The 14,774-nt window shown below is 40.2% G+C and overlaps 1 protein-coding gene across 1 annotated transcript in view; it reads right to left on the reverse strand.

The window, feature by feature from the left end:
- Nucleotides 1–14,774, reverse strand: part of PUS7 (pseudouridine synthase 7) — a 65,929-nt gene that overhangs the window by 24,705 nt on the left and 26,450 nt on the right. The window contains exon 8 of the mRNA XM_053926611.1: nt 260–388. Coding sequence (XP_053782586.1) covers nt 260–388 — 129 coding nt within the window. The remainder of the gene's footprint in view (nt 1–259; nt 389–14,774) is intronic.

A 14,774-nucleotide genomic window follows, 5' to 3' on the forward strand; every position in this document is an offset into this window, starting at 1 on the left:
CGGGCTCTTCATCTTTTACACAGTATTTAAAGAGATGGTGTCTTTCCAAAGGCCAGGCTCTGAATTTTTAGAGGGGTGGGGGTGTAGGTAAAAACATTCCAGCAGTATTTGCTCTCCCAGCCCTATGAGGCCTCACTCTGCCTCACCTTGCTGCCAAGCCTGCTACTACCAGCTCACATGGATTAGCAACGATTCTGTACAGACTCCTGGTGATCCACCAAGATGCTCTCTGCTCTGCATCCAACCAACAATTCTTTACCTGAGAACGACAGTGAAGTGATTCCCTTGAAGCTCTCCCAATTTCAGAGGGTGTTTCTGATAGCTGAAATTCCCTAGCTTAAAGTTCATCAAGCACTTGTTCAAGTGGGCAAGTCTTTGCGCAGTTATTCTAAAAAAATAATAAAGAAGAGCAGAGAGGATAGTTCAGTATTGCCTGACTGAAAGAGTCTTGGTCAACTTACATACAAAATAGCAGCTTGAAACAAAGCTACACACCAAACTATGACGTCAGGAAAGAAAGGCACCACAGCCTGTGAGATAGAACTTTTCATTTCTCTCTGGATTATTTCTTCAGCACAATACTACCTGGTTCTACTGGAAGCACGTAACTTGGGCCATGTTTGTATTCTTAAAGCTGCATGTTATTCACATACATGAGCAATGGGGCAATACCTGAGGAATTTTCTATTTTTGTGTGGGGAAAGGTGTGAGAAAGGGGATAAGAGCAGAGAGTAATCCCACAAAACTATCAAGACTGTTATTAAGCATTTGAAAAAGAGTCAATAATGTATTTTTAAAAATTATTTATTTTTAGAGAGAGAGGAAGGGAGGGAGAGAAACATGAATGTGTGAGATTGTCCATCACTTGCACACATCCAAACTGTTGGGGACCTGGCCCGTAACCCAGGCATGTGCCCTGACCTGGAATTGAACCAGCTTTTGCTTTGCAGGCTGATGTTCAATCCACGGAGCCACACGACCCAGAGTGTTAGTCATATATTTTTGTCTATAAGAAAAATATTATAATCTGCTCTGGCTAGCATGTCTCAGTGGATTGAGCACCAGCCTGTGAACCAAAGGGTCGCCAGTTTGACTCCCAGTCAGGGCACATGCCTGGGTCACAGGCCAGGTCCCTAGAGGGGGTACATGACAGGCAACCACACACTGATGTTTCTCTCCCTCTCTCCTTCCCTTCCCCTCTCTCTGAAAATAAATAAATAAAAATATTATAATCTCACTACAGAAAAGTAGAAAATAATTCAGTTTCATCACCTGAAAAATCTGCTAACATCTAACTTTGAATTTCCTCCCATTTTTTTCTTAAAACATGTTATATATACATGTACACACACATACGTACGTATGTCTGCATATATATTCAGCTCCTACCACAAATCTGTACCTTGCTGCTATCAGTTAAAAAGTATTATAAACTTCTGGTCAAGATGGCGTCAGGGGTACACACAGTACTCACCCTCCCCCACAGCCACATCAAAATCATAACTAAACTATAGAATATCACTTAGAACAGCCTGAAATCTGGCTGAATGGGAGTCCTACACCTAGTAAATTAAAGAAGCAGCCACACTGAGACTGGCAGGAGGAGCTGAGATGCAGAAAAGACTAGTCTCACACCAACATGGGGTAGATAAAAATCAGGAGGGTTATCTCGGCTGTAGAGGTCCTCCCTGAGGAGCGAGGGGTCTAAGGCCCATACCAGGTCCCCCAGACCAGGGTTCCAGCGCCAGGAAGAGAAGTCTCCATAACTTCTGACTGTAAAAGCCAGTGGGCATTGAGGTTAGAGTAGACATAGGGCTCCTGGAGTCCCAGGCAGTTCCTCTTAAAGGGACTGTGCACAGACTCACTCTCTCTGAGCTCCAGTCTTGGGGCAGCAGCTTGAAAGGCACCATGAACATACAGGGAGAAACTGAATTGTCTGGCATCAGGGTAAGAGCCACAGGGGCAGAGACCACTTTTCCTTTGATGAGCCCTCTCCCCACAGAGCTGGCAGGTAGGCACCACATCTGAGTCTCCATCAGTCTGGCTCACACTGTTTGCCCTGCCCTGGTGATTACTTAAAGGCCCTGTACCAACCAGTTTTCAGACCCACTCAAGCTGTTTACACTGGTTTTTCCATACAAATGGCCTGTCTTGGCTCATGCTTCAAATTTCCCTAAAATCTCTCAAACAAGCAGCACCTGGCCTCAGAGGGCCCCATACCTCTCACTAAGTGGCCCCATGCCTGGCACTAGCAGCAGCCATCTCTGCCTGCGCACCTCCAGCCCAGCAGCTGCTTCTGGTGATGACTTTGTAGGTCTTGTCTGGTGACCCCAGGCAGAACATAGGTGGCAACTGATCTTGGCCTAAATCTCCTGTGAGGCACCAGATCCAGCAAACCAGAGGACAGCTTCAGACCATGTCGAAGTGTTACCACCCAACCACCTCCACAAGTGACACACTGAAGGGGTGAATTCAGCATACACCAGAGTCCCACTGAAGTAAATTCTGCTCTGTGGGTTGACACCCTGCAAAGCTGATCCTTCACAGCTGGTCAAAGGTCAGTAGTCACAGCAAGTCGTTGCAGCTGATTGGCCTAGGGGCCTCCCTGCTGACGTGCCAACACAATCAAGGTGGAACTACAACAGGAAGGTGTCCACAGCTCACACTGGACACAACTTGAGTACCCAGCTTGGCTGATAGGGAAGGCTGTGCCGCTGGACCCTACAGGACACATACTACATTAGCCTACTCTGCCAAGCCGGGAGACATAGCAGTTCTACCTAATGCAGAAAAACAAACATAGAGAGGCTGCCAAGAGGAGGAGACAAAGAAATGAAATAGAACAAAACTCTAGAAAAAGAACTAAACAAAATGGAGACTAGCAATCCACTAGATGCACAGTTCAAAACACTGATTATAAGCATGCTCAATGAACTTACTGAGAATCTCAAGAGCATTAAAAAGGACCAGTCAGAAATGAAGGATACACTAACTGAAATAAAGAATAATTTACAGGGTAGATGAAGCCAAGAAACAAACCAGCAATTTGGAATATATGAAAGCAAAACACACCCATCAGAACAACAAGCAAAAAAAAAAAGTGTAAGGAGCTTTTGGGACAATTTCAAGCGTACCAACATTTGCACCATGGAGGTGCCAAAAAGAGAAGAGAGAGAGCAATAAACTGAAAACCTATTTGAAAAAATAATGACAGGAAACTTCCCTAACTTGGTGAAGGGAATAGACATACAAGTCCAAGAAGCACAGAGTCTCAAATAAGATGAACCCAAAGAGGCCCACTCCAAGACACATCATAAAGAAAATGCCAAAGATTAGAGACAAAGAGAGAATCTTAAAAGTTGCAAGACAAAAGCAGTTAGTTACCTACAAGGGAGCTCCCATAAGACTGTCAGCTGATTTCTCAACAGAAACTCTGCAGGCCAGGAGGTACTGGCAAGAAATCTTCAATATTCAAAGTGATGAAAAGAAATGACCTACAACCAAGATTACTCTACCCAGCAGAGCTAGCATTTAGAATCGAAGGACAGGTAAAGAGCTTTCCAGACAAGAAAAAGCTAAGAGAGTTCACCACCACCAAACCAGTATTACATGAAATGTTAAAGGGTCTTCTTAAAAAAAATTTTAGAAAAAGATAAAAAATATAAACAATAGGATGGCAATAAATACATATCTATCAATAATTGAATCTAAAAAAATAAACAAATAAAGATAACAGACATAGACTCACAGATACAGAGGACATTTTGATAGTTGCCAATGGAAGGGAGCTTAGGGGGCTGGGTAAAAAACGTGAAGAGATTAAGAATTACAAATTGGTTGTTACAGAATGGTCATGGGGATGCTAAGTACAGAACAGGGAATATAGTCAATAATATTGTAATAACTATGTGTGGTGTCAGATGGGTGTGATATATCAGGATGATCACTTAGTAAGTTACGTAATATCTAATCACTGGGGTGTACACACAAAATTAATATAATGTATGTGAAGTGTAACTGAAAAATTATAAAGGTTTAAACAACTAAAAATAACAGATAAAACAAGTTGATTAAGAAAAAAAAGGCAAAACTTATTCTCTGGGGCATTTGAGATATTGCTCCCTTGCATATGTTTGGCTCAAATAAACTCTTACAAAAATTCTCAAAATAAAAAAAGAACTGGCGAGTTAGGTGGGCATCATCCTGCAAAACAAATGGTCACCAGTTTGATTCCCGGTCTGGCACATGCCTGTGTTATGGGTTTGGTCTCCAGTCAGTTGGGGCATGTGTGAGAAGCAACCAATCAATGTTTCCCTCTCTTTCTCCCTCCATTCTCCTCTCTCTAAAAATAAATAAATTAAAATGTTTAAAAATTAAAATATATAAATAAATGGTATTGTAAAATTTTCATGAAAAACTCTTTAATTTCTCTAGTAGTGATATATGAGGCATGTCCAGAAAGTATCCAGCCACATGGTATGAAAAATACATTTACTGAGGAAGATAGACAACACAAGAAACATTGTACATAGGACAATGATACCTCAGTCCCCTTCAAAGTTATGACCTTCTTGAGGAAATCTGGTTCATTGGTACCAGTTTGAATCAAGTCAGTAGCAACTGTAGCATGATGTTCCTTTTGCTCTGGTAGTAGAAGTCTCAGAACAAATTTTAGCATGACACATTTCAGGCCAATATCCTCCGTCAAAGTCTCAAACACTGTAGTTTTTCAAATCCTGAGATTAGCTTCTAGTTCTTACACTGTGAGTCACTGATCTTTGTTGATTGTAGCCTATACATGTTCAATATTCTCAGGTGTTCCACTTGTTGCAGGCCTTACATAATTTGAATCACTTTCAACAGATTTTCAAGACCATCTTTGAAGTATTTATGCCACACTTTTAATTGCATTGCACTTAAAAGTGCAATTACATCATCCCTGAAAGCCTTCTGAATCATCTGAATAGTTTCCGTGGAGGAATGTTCAAGCTTAACACAAAATTCGATGCAGATTTGTTGCTCTACTCACTCAGTCATTTTGAATGTGACAGCCACACAGTACACATGCTCACTCCGTGGCATCCACCACCCCCACTGACTAGTACAGTGAAGTTGTCATTGTTCATGCATGTGCATTCCAGTCCACTCTTCTTGCCTGTGAGATTACACAGATGTTGCACAAACTGTTCTTGTTATATTAACAATGGCTGGACTTTTCCGGATAGACCTCATCATATGTAGAAATGAATACAGTACTGAAAAATAAAAAGCCTTTGTCCTATCTCTATTCCCTAACATTTCTCCCCACTAGCAGCCAACATTAAGTTTTTGTATATCCTTCCAGAAACACTTGATACATGTATGTAAGCATATGTGTACTGACTGTACCCTTTTTAGAACTTTGGTAAGCTTTTAACATATGTCATAAATCATAAATCCTCTGCTTGATGAATTTTCACAAAGTGAACATGTACTTCATGTCAGATCCTCCCTTTAGAAAACAGATTTTGTTACAGTATAAATTGTTTAGCATCTTGTTTTTTTCACTTGAAATGCGTATTCAAGATGTGCCTTGCCCATACAGTACTTCCGAAGCTGCTCCTTTCTTTGTGCAGCTGCACAGGATGGCTATCTGACCCTTTATCCCACCAGTCCCTTTGACACACATTTAAATTGCTAGCAACCTTCTATTTTACAAACAATTCCATAGCAGGTATCTTAATACATACTTCTTTGTGCAACTGTATTGGTACACATTTAGGTAAATCCCTATAAGTAGAAAGTATGGATTCAAAAATTTAACCCCTATTACCTTCTAAAAAGGTTATACCGATTTAGTCACACCATTAATATGTGAGTGCTTACTGCCTCATCCCTGTGTCTCTTCACATAGAATATTAATATTTTTGAGCTCTGACAGTCTGATAAGTGAAGTATTATATTTGTTTCAGTTTTTATTTGTATGCTCCTTATTGAGAGATTAAACATTTCTTCCTATGTTTAATTGCCTGTTCATCGTGTTACCTATTTTTGTATTTGATTGTTAATATTTTTCTCACTATTTTCATATATTAAGGAACACTACCCTTTACCATCTAGTTGTAAATATTATCTCCCCCACCTTTTGGAAATTTATTTTATAATATTTTACAGGTTAGAAAATTTCCCCCAACTTCATGTTAAAAACCCTCAAAACTGAATTCACCTTTCACCTACATTTACCGATTGTTAACATTTTCCCAGATTAACTTTAACCTCTTCCATGAACAACCACGCATTACAAATACACACCTACATATATACACAAATGTAAAATCTGCGTGTTTTACTAAACCGTTCGAAAGTCAGTTACAGGCTGCAGGACGCCTCGCCTCTCAGTGGCTCCAGCGGTCTCCTCAGAGCAGAGACTCCTGCTGAACCGCAGTGGTGACTCTCAGCAAGCCAAAGGTGATTCAACATTACTAATATGCAGTTCAATCCAAACTCACCCAGTTATCACCATTCAGGTTTTTTTTTTAAAAGCTCCTGAAATTCAGGATCTAATCAAGAGCCACATACTGCAGTTGTGATGTCTATCCAGTCTGGATCTGCCTGACCTTTTGTTTTATGTTGCTATCTGACTTGTAGAATCCAGGCCAGCTGTTTTACACAAAGCCTTTCCATCTGGATTTGTCTTGACCATTTCCTCATATGGACTCAAGTATGTATTTTGGTAGGAATATTATTACTTTGGGTGAAACTGTGGCCTTTCTGTGTACCACAGCCAAAGGCAATGATTCAGGTTGTCCATCACTGATGGCAATAAATCATTGGGTTAGGATGGTATTTGCTAGGTTTTTCCACTGTGAGTGTACCTTTCCCTTTGTTTTTAATTAGTAATCTGTAGGGTGGTATTTTTAAAATGTGTGACTGTCCTGTTCTCTGTCTTTTTCATCCAGCTGTTCAGCTACCCAGGAATAAATGCCACCTGCGTATAAACAAGTGTTTTTCTATACCTACCATTCTTTAGTTGGCCTTCTTCTGTAAATAGGGACTACACAGTAAAATTTCAGTTAAATTCAGGAATCCTTTTAAAATAGCTCTAGGATTTAAATCATACTTAGAAAAGGTATCCTAAATCCTAATCCCTAGTCAGAGATTATTTTTTTAAAAATTATCCCAAGAATACGTAGAGTACTTTTAAAGTTGTTCATAGTAAAAGCGGGTACTTTCAGTTTTGTTTCTTTTTGGCTTACAGATACGATGCACTTTCTCGCACGTCTCCTTCGGCGTGGTATTGGCCTGCATGCATTCACCAAGACACTAATCTTCACTGCTGGTGTTCCACAAGTTTCCACTGGCCGCAGCAACACATACAGGAACTCGGAGCACTGTCGTTCCAGGGGCTCTGACTAGGACTTTGTTTCTCTCTCCCCAGTCAACTTCTGATGTCAAAAGTGGCTCACTTATTGTAGACAGGAGTGGGATGGGTCATGTTGACTCGGGGAGATTTCCTAGTCTTGCCCTGTTTTTAATTATGGAGTCTCCCTTATTTGAAGCAAGAAGGGGGTTAAGGAAGGAAGAGGGAAAGTGTTTTTCACACATAAACCAGCAACTGTGTCAACTGCCGTTCAGGAGCTTTGGCTCTGCATTTTGAATTAACAGCATACACATCTTTTTGCTTTTTGTTCTTTTTTAAAGGTAGATTGTGCAGTAAAAATACTGTCCCCAGGACATGGCTACAAAAAGTACATATTTATATTATACTTATAAATCTAAATGTATTCACAATGGTACTGGGGCTGCTGCTGCTGCTTTTTAATTGGTTTTGTTAATATCTGGCACTGCTGCCACTTTCTCACTCAGGAAGATGTATAAAAACATTATACTGATTCAGTTATATTTTTTAAAAAAATTTTAATGAAATATTTTCTTTTCTTTTTATTTCTCCCCTTTAACATTACAGCTAAGATGTGTTTAGGTAGCTTACAATATCTATAAACTTCCTGTCAGGAGAGTGAGTGAAGGGGGGAGCTACAGAATTTGCTATAGAAAAGCAGAGTGCTGATAGAGTTTAGAACCATCTATTTGGGGGTCTGGAGATCATGTGAAAGCAGGACTTAGAAAGAACCATTGAACATATTTGTCTACTCCACAGGCTCCTGGACGTACCTTCCTCCACCACCCTGTAGGACTCCTGTGCCATGCCCATAGCAGTCACTGTGTGGGTCCCTGCAGCCCATTCCAAGCCATCATGTACCCCTATGGATTTTCTGAATTGGGATGGGAGCTGTGGCCATAGTATGAGGATGGAATCCTTAGGGTTAATCTTAGGTATCTTAAGATTTTAAAGATACATGAAAGTTTTAAATATTACAAAAAAAAGAAGAATTTATACCTATATGTTTTGTGATCTGTTCACATCTTTTTTGTTGTTGTTGTTGGGAATTCTTTGAAGCCACACTAAAAAAAAGGGGGAGGGAGAAGAAGAAATAGCATCTTTTGGAAATTGTGTTATTACTATTGTATTGTTAAGGAATTCACATCTACGACTGTCATGGAGCCCAGGTGGGGTTAAACAGTGACACATTCTGAAGGTAACTATACCCCTCTGGACCTTCTAATGATAAACTACCTCAACTAGAAACACAGACTTGCGAGGACTCAATATCTGCCTTCCTATTCCTGGTAGATGCCAAAGCCAACAATATAGGAGGTTTTCACAGAGGAGAGGACAACTTGGTCTTCACAGAAGACAAACCCTCTACTTTGCTTTATGAGGCAGTTGGCAACCCCAAACCACGGCCAGGCTAGGATCTGCACACAGCTATATTTTTAGGTCTAAAATTTTGATCTACCTTTTATTTATTTAGAACAGGGAACTGGCCCTAGATGGTGTGGCTCCGTTGGTTGGGCATCGTCCCACAAAGCAAAGGGTTGCCAGTTCAATTCCCGGTCAGGGCACATGCCTGGTTGCAGGCCTGGTCCCCAGTTGCAGTGTGTGCGAGAGGCAACTGATTAAAGTTTCTCTCACACATCCATGTTTTTCTCCCTCTCTTTCTCCCTGCCTTCTCCTCTCTCTAAAAAGAAAGAAATTCAATCTTTAAAAAACATTTAGAATAGGGAACTGAGGTAAGGAGAAATTTAATTTTCTTTTCAGATGGCTACTCAGTTATCTCAACCATATTCACTGACTCAACCAAACAAATCTGCTGATTATAATTGCTACTTTAAATACATACTAAATCCGTATATGTATCTGAGTCTAATTATTTACCTATTTCTCTGCCAATATCAAACTGCTTTAACAGCTATATTTTAATAATATGCTTTAATATACACTAAGGCTAATCCTCCTTATTAGTCACTTTTTCCAGAATTTTTATGGCTGGTTTCACACCTTAACTTTCCCACATTAACTTTACAATCAACGGGATTACTTAAAAAAAAACCAAAAAACCAAAAAACCAAAAAAAACAGAGCAACACTCTACTGGTATTTTCATTAGTATCAGCATAAATTTACACATTTATTCAATAAGAAAAAGACATATGTATCCAAGAACAACTTATATCATTCATTTATTCAAGTCTTTTACATTTCTCAATAGCATTTCAAAGTTTTATTCAAGGAGATAGCACAGTATATTTTTTAAAATCTTTGTTACTAGGTACATATATATTTTTTTCCATTGTAATTCCTAACCAGCTATCACCTGCGTATTGATTTTTGTACATTAATCTCTCTTATGTTGTGTAACTCCCATTCACCAGCCCCCAATGATCATATCACTGACAAACCACAATCTGGCCACATCTCTTCTAATCTGCATTACAGTATGCCCAGAAAAATGATAAACAGTGGTAATAAGTGCAGTCATCCTCATTTATTTTGTTCCTGGCTCTAAATGAAATGTTTCTAGTATCACCATTAAAGAATACACTAGCTTTTCATTTGAGATTTTTGTATTCTGTCATGTTAAAATTTTTTTTATTTTGTTAGGACAGTATTGATCTCACTCTAGTAAAGAGTTTTTTTTTTTTTAATTAGAAATAATCTACTATGGTCAAAAATAATTCATCAATTGGAATTTACTTATCTAATCATTCACTTTATTTAAGATTCTCCAATTTGGGTCATTTAAGTTGTTTAAAATTTTTTAAAAATTACAAATGATGCTGTATAGTGCATTATTGTGTATAAGAAAGTGCTTTTTAACTTTTTCTAAATTCAGATTTCCTCTGAAAAGACATCTACTCTGAGAACTAGTAGACAAATGGGTGTTTGTGCTTCACTTTGTTGAAGAATACACTTCTCTCTTTACTACTCTAGACTTTGCCAGGGCTTCTTGGCATTGGTCCTTGAGCTCATTCCTGCTGGCTCAGCCTATGAGGAGCCATGGTCCAGCTTTCTCTGGAAATACAGGAGTGGGGAAGGTCTGGTTGTGGAACCTGGTCACTGGGCCTCCATGAAAGGCTGAGTTCTGCCCCAAAATGGTAGGTCTAAAGAACCAAAGTAGCTAGTCATAGAAAGAGCTCCTGAGGTGCAGGCCTCTGAAGTCCCAACATTACATGAAAGATGAACAGGAAACTTTATCATACTCCCTACTTAAAAATATGCCGTTACTGAGTTAAATAAATGGTTTAAAATTTACCTATGTAAAACCAGCTTGCCATTTCATGTCACAGTTTTCTCCTTTCTTTGCTGAAAATTTCCCTGTACTTCCTGAAAACACTTAATTCCTTGATGCATTTTCAACCAGCCTACTTGTTTCCTGGTTCAATGTATGCAGAAGCAGCCTGACCAAATTTCTTGAGCGAAAAAAACCTGTCATTACTACTCCATTAATTAATATAAAATGAAGGAAGCTGGGCAGAGGAGTGGGGAAATGGACAAAACTCCTACTTCATTTCCCTATCTGCCCTCAATTCCCTGCCCAATCCGAGGAGCAGACAGGAGTAAAGCAGGTCTGATCCAGCCTCCGGCCTCTACTCAGAGGCACCTGGCCCTTGACTTCAGATGTACAGGGACAGTGGTAGAACCACAGGGCATAAACTAATCCAGGAATTGAATCCAAGAAAGTAGAGGATCAGGATGAACAGTGTGAGGAACCTCTAGGAGGATATAACCCCTCTTTGGTGAGTAACTATCGCTGCAGAAATGAAGAGAATATTTAACAGTAGGAGGCAAAAGGGAACCATACAGGCAGCAACGTGGCAGCTCAACTCTGGAAAGATTCTGGACTGCCCCTGATAGCGTGGAAGGGCCTGACAGTGCTATCCTTTTTTTTAAGTTGAGATAAAATTAATATCAAATTATCATTTTAACCATTATAAAGTGTACAATTCAGTGGCGTTTAGTACATTCACAGTTAGATAGTGGTTCAACTGTCACCACTATCTAATTCCAGAACATTTCCATCATCCCCAAGGAAACCCTGTACTTAGTAACCCCATTCTTTCTCCCTGAAGCCCCTGGCAACCACTAATCTACTTTCTGTCTCTATAGTTCCCTATTTTGGACATTTCATATGAATATAAATATGTTGTAGTATGTATGAGCAGTTCATTCCTTTTTGGGGGCTGAATCATACTCTATTGTCTATTCTTGAATATACAACAGACGTGTATTTCTGAAACCCATCGGCACAGCAGAAAGCAAAAGCATACTCAGTTCTTATTGGTGTGGGTGCTGCCTAAGAAGAGATGACAGTATCTTCCTGAAACTGCTCACAGTTTTAATTCTGATGACTCCGGATCAAGCTTTTTGGTTGTGAATTCATAGCAGATTCAGTGAATAACTTGGGAATACCAGAATCTCACTTAAACACCAGGAGCCAATGTAAGCAGCATATTGCACAAAAGGCCTTTATTAACAAAGCCAGGGAAATACTGGCTCAGGCTCAGAAAGGAGACCGCAGGGAGAGGCATGAAAAGAAACAAATCATTCTGACTGAGGCCATTCCTGCTTGAGATCCTGTTAAATTTACTAGCTGACTTTGGAGAGCTGCATGAAGCCGAAAATAAATGCAGCTTATCCCTCAGGACTGATCGACTCAGCAATAATGAAACTCCTTGCATGGCAGAGTGGGTTTATCCTGTTCAACAGTTCTCACGGGAAAGGCCAATCTGCCCTGCTCCTCATATCCATTAAGCAAATTAAGGGTGTAGCCTGCATCCGTGAGATAAGTGCTATGTGCTTTCCAAAGGCCAACATTTAGGTGTCTAATGTAGTTTCTTACTAAGTCAACAGGAAGATGATAAAGGCAACAAAAATCTGAATAACAGATTAGCATAGAGATCAAGTATGACACCTGGTGGCTCACTAAGAAGAGAAATAAATAGGTTCACTCTTCAAATATTCAAAAGTTTCACATGAAATAATGCAATATAAATTAACAAGGTGCCTAAATTAATGAGGTGCCTTAACAAAAACTTTTTTTATCCTCACCCAAGAACATTATCATTTCCTTTTTTAAGGGAGAGAGAGAAACATCTGACATGTGAGAGACACATGGACTGGTTGCCTCATATGCACCGATACTGGGGTTTGTAGCGTCCAAGCCTGGACTGGGGAAGAAACTGCAACCTAGGCATGTGCCCCGACCAGGAATCAAACCTGCAAGCATTTGGTAGGGGACAATGCTCCAACCATTGAGCCTCACTGGCCAGAACAATGAGATGCCTGTTTTTGACCTTCAAATTAGCAAATGATTTTTTTTAAAAAGTCATAACACATGCTTGGGAGAATTCTGAAGAAGCAGCATAAAGATGATAGGTACTACCTTTCTAATGGGCAATGAGGCTTTGCTATCAAAACCCTAAAACCTAAAATTTCACACTCCCTTTAAATCAGTAATTCCATTGCTAATTCCCCTCTTAATGAAGTTATCACAGATGTGTGCAAAAATTCAGCTACCAATGTCTGTCTGTCATGGAACTGTTTATAATACTGAGAAATGGGAAACAATGTAAATGTTAAAAAGCAGAGTAATAGTTCATAAATTAGGATATACCCATATATTTAAGTAACTTTTGTGATATGAGTATAATGCTTTTATTAACAGGGAAAGAGATGCATCATTTACTGCTCACAAAAAAGGAACACACGTTTTATAAATATATTGGTTTACAAGGAAGAAAAGAGTCCCCACAAAAAATATACCAAGCTATGAGCAAGGCAACCTCTGAGGGAGTACAGTTACGGCCGACCTTGCATTTTTTACCTGGTTTCTTCTGTGTTGAAAACAAAACTAACCAACTTAAATTTTAATTTGGGTGAAAAATTCACAGAGCCAGCCCAAAAGGGCAAGAGTCGACTGTAAAACTATTTGAGATACCAAAGAGAAAGCAACAACCTGCTTGTCCCACATCCACAGAGTACAGGAAGCCTGAGCCTCAGGCACCTCCTGTCTCTCCCCCGCAGTCTGCAGTTTCTGGCATTGGCCCCTTTCCCACAGAGGCTGTTTCAAATCTTCACACTCTTTTCCAGTCCCCTTCTCCACTCCTGCCCCCTTCACTCTCAACAGATGACTCCACATTCCATGCTTCCCAGGAGGAAAAAGAGAGTAGGTAGGAAGACAGGAGTACCACCACCATCTTCAGGTGTTTCCTCCTGCTCTTTCAAACACATCCACATTTGCACACACTGCTAGTAAGTCCAGGAGAGAACTTGTTCTCACTCTGCTTTACTACTAATCATACTACTGCCCCAAGGTCAAGGAACAAAAGGACTGGAAAACCCATTATGATGCAATCAGGAGCTCAACCCTGACATTATTTCCAGTGAGTAAGAAAAGCGATGGGAAAGAAGTCAGACTGTAGGGGATTGTAGGGTAAGGAGGAGATGCCACCTTGAATTCATTATGAAAAGATAGGGGAATTATGAATAAATACGTGTATTTAAGTGTGGATAGCAAGCACAGATTTTATTTTTCATTGTAGGATAATTAACATAAGGAAAACTGTACGTATTAAATGTACAAGCTTTAATATGCAAATAGGCCCATGAAAACATCACCACATTCAAGATAATGAACACAGGCATCACCCCCAAGTTTCTTCCTGCCCTTCCGAGTGTGTCTGAGGCCACAAAGCCGAATTCATCCTTTCCTGGTTACCTTCACTAAACTGACTGGGTTCAGACCCCAGTGCTCCCTCCTCAGAATGTGGCAATATTCCCAAGATCACCAGTTTCATCTACATTGCTTTACCCACAACTCATAATCCTGCATCTAAACACCACTGCTCTGTTTAGATCAAGGTCAAGTCCAACATCTTCAACATGACCTACAGGGCACTTCAGAATCTGGATTCTGCTTACCTCTCAAGCCTCATTTCACGCTGTTGCTCCAACACAGCTAAAGTACCTGCCAGGTACCAGATGTGCTATGCTTCCCAATTCCTTTCCAGTGCCTTTTCACAGGCCATTTTCTCAATCTGGAACAAACAACCCTAGGCCCACGCCAGCCCCAGGGGACTCCTACTTGACCAGTGGTTCAATTTGTCCTTGAAGGGAAAATGGCAATGCCTGGAGACATTTCTGTTTGTCATAACTAGGTGCCAGGGGAGAACGCTACTGACCTCTAGTGGGTAGAGCGCAGCCAGGGCTGCTGCTAAATGTCCTACAAGGCACAGGATGGTCCCCACAACAGAATTATGTAGCCCAAATGTCAATAGTAAAGAGAGTGAGAAGCCCTGCTCTAGATCAAAACTCTAGCATCCCATTTTCTGTGAAAGCCTTCCCTGGCTGGCCTCAACCCCAACAATGAGTCCCATGCTTTGTTGTCAGACTTA

The sequence above is a fragment of the Desmodus rotundus genome, chromosome 6 (genome assembly GCF_022682495.2).
Source record: "Desmodus rotundus isolate HL8 chromosome 6, HLdesRot8A.1, whole genome shotgun sequence".
In the NCBI taxonomy this organism is placed as follows: Eukaryota; Metazoa; Chordata; class Mammalia; order Chiroptera; family Phyllostomidae; genus Desmodus; species Desmodus rotundus.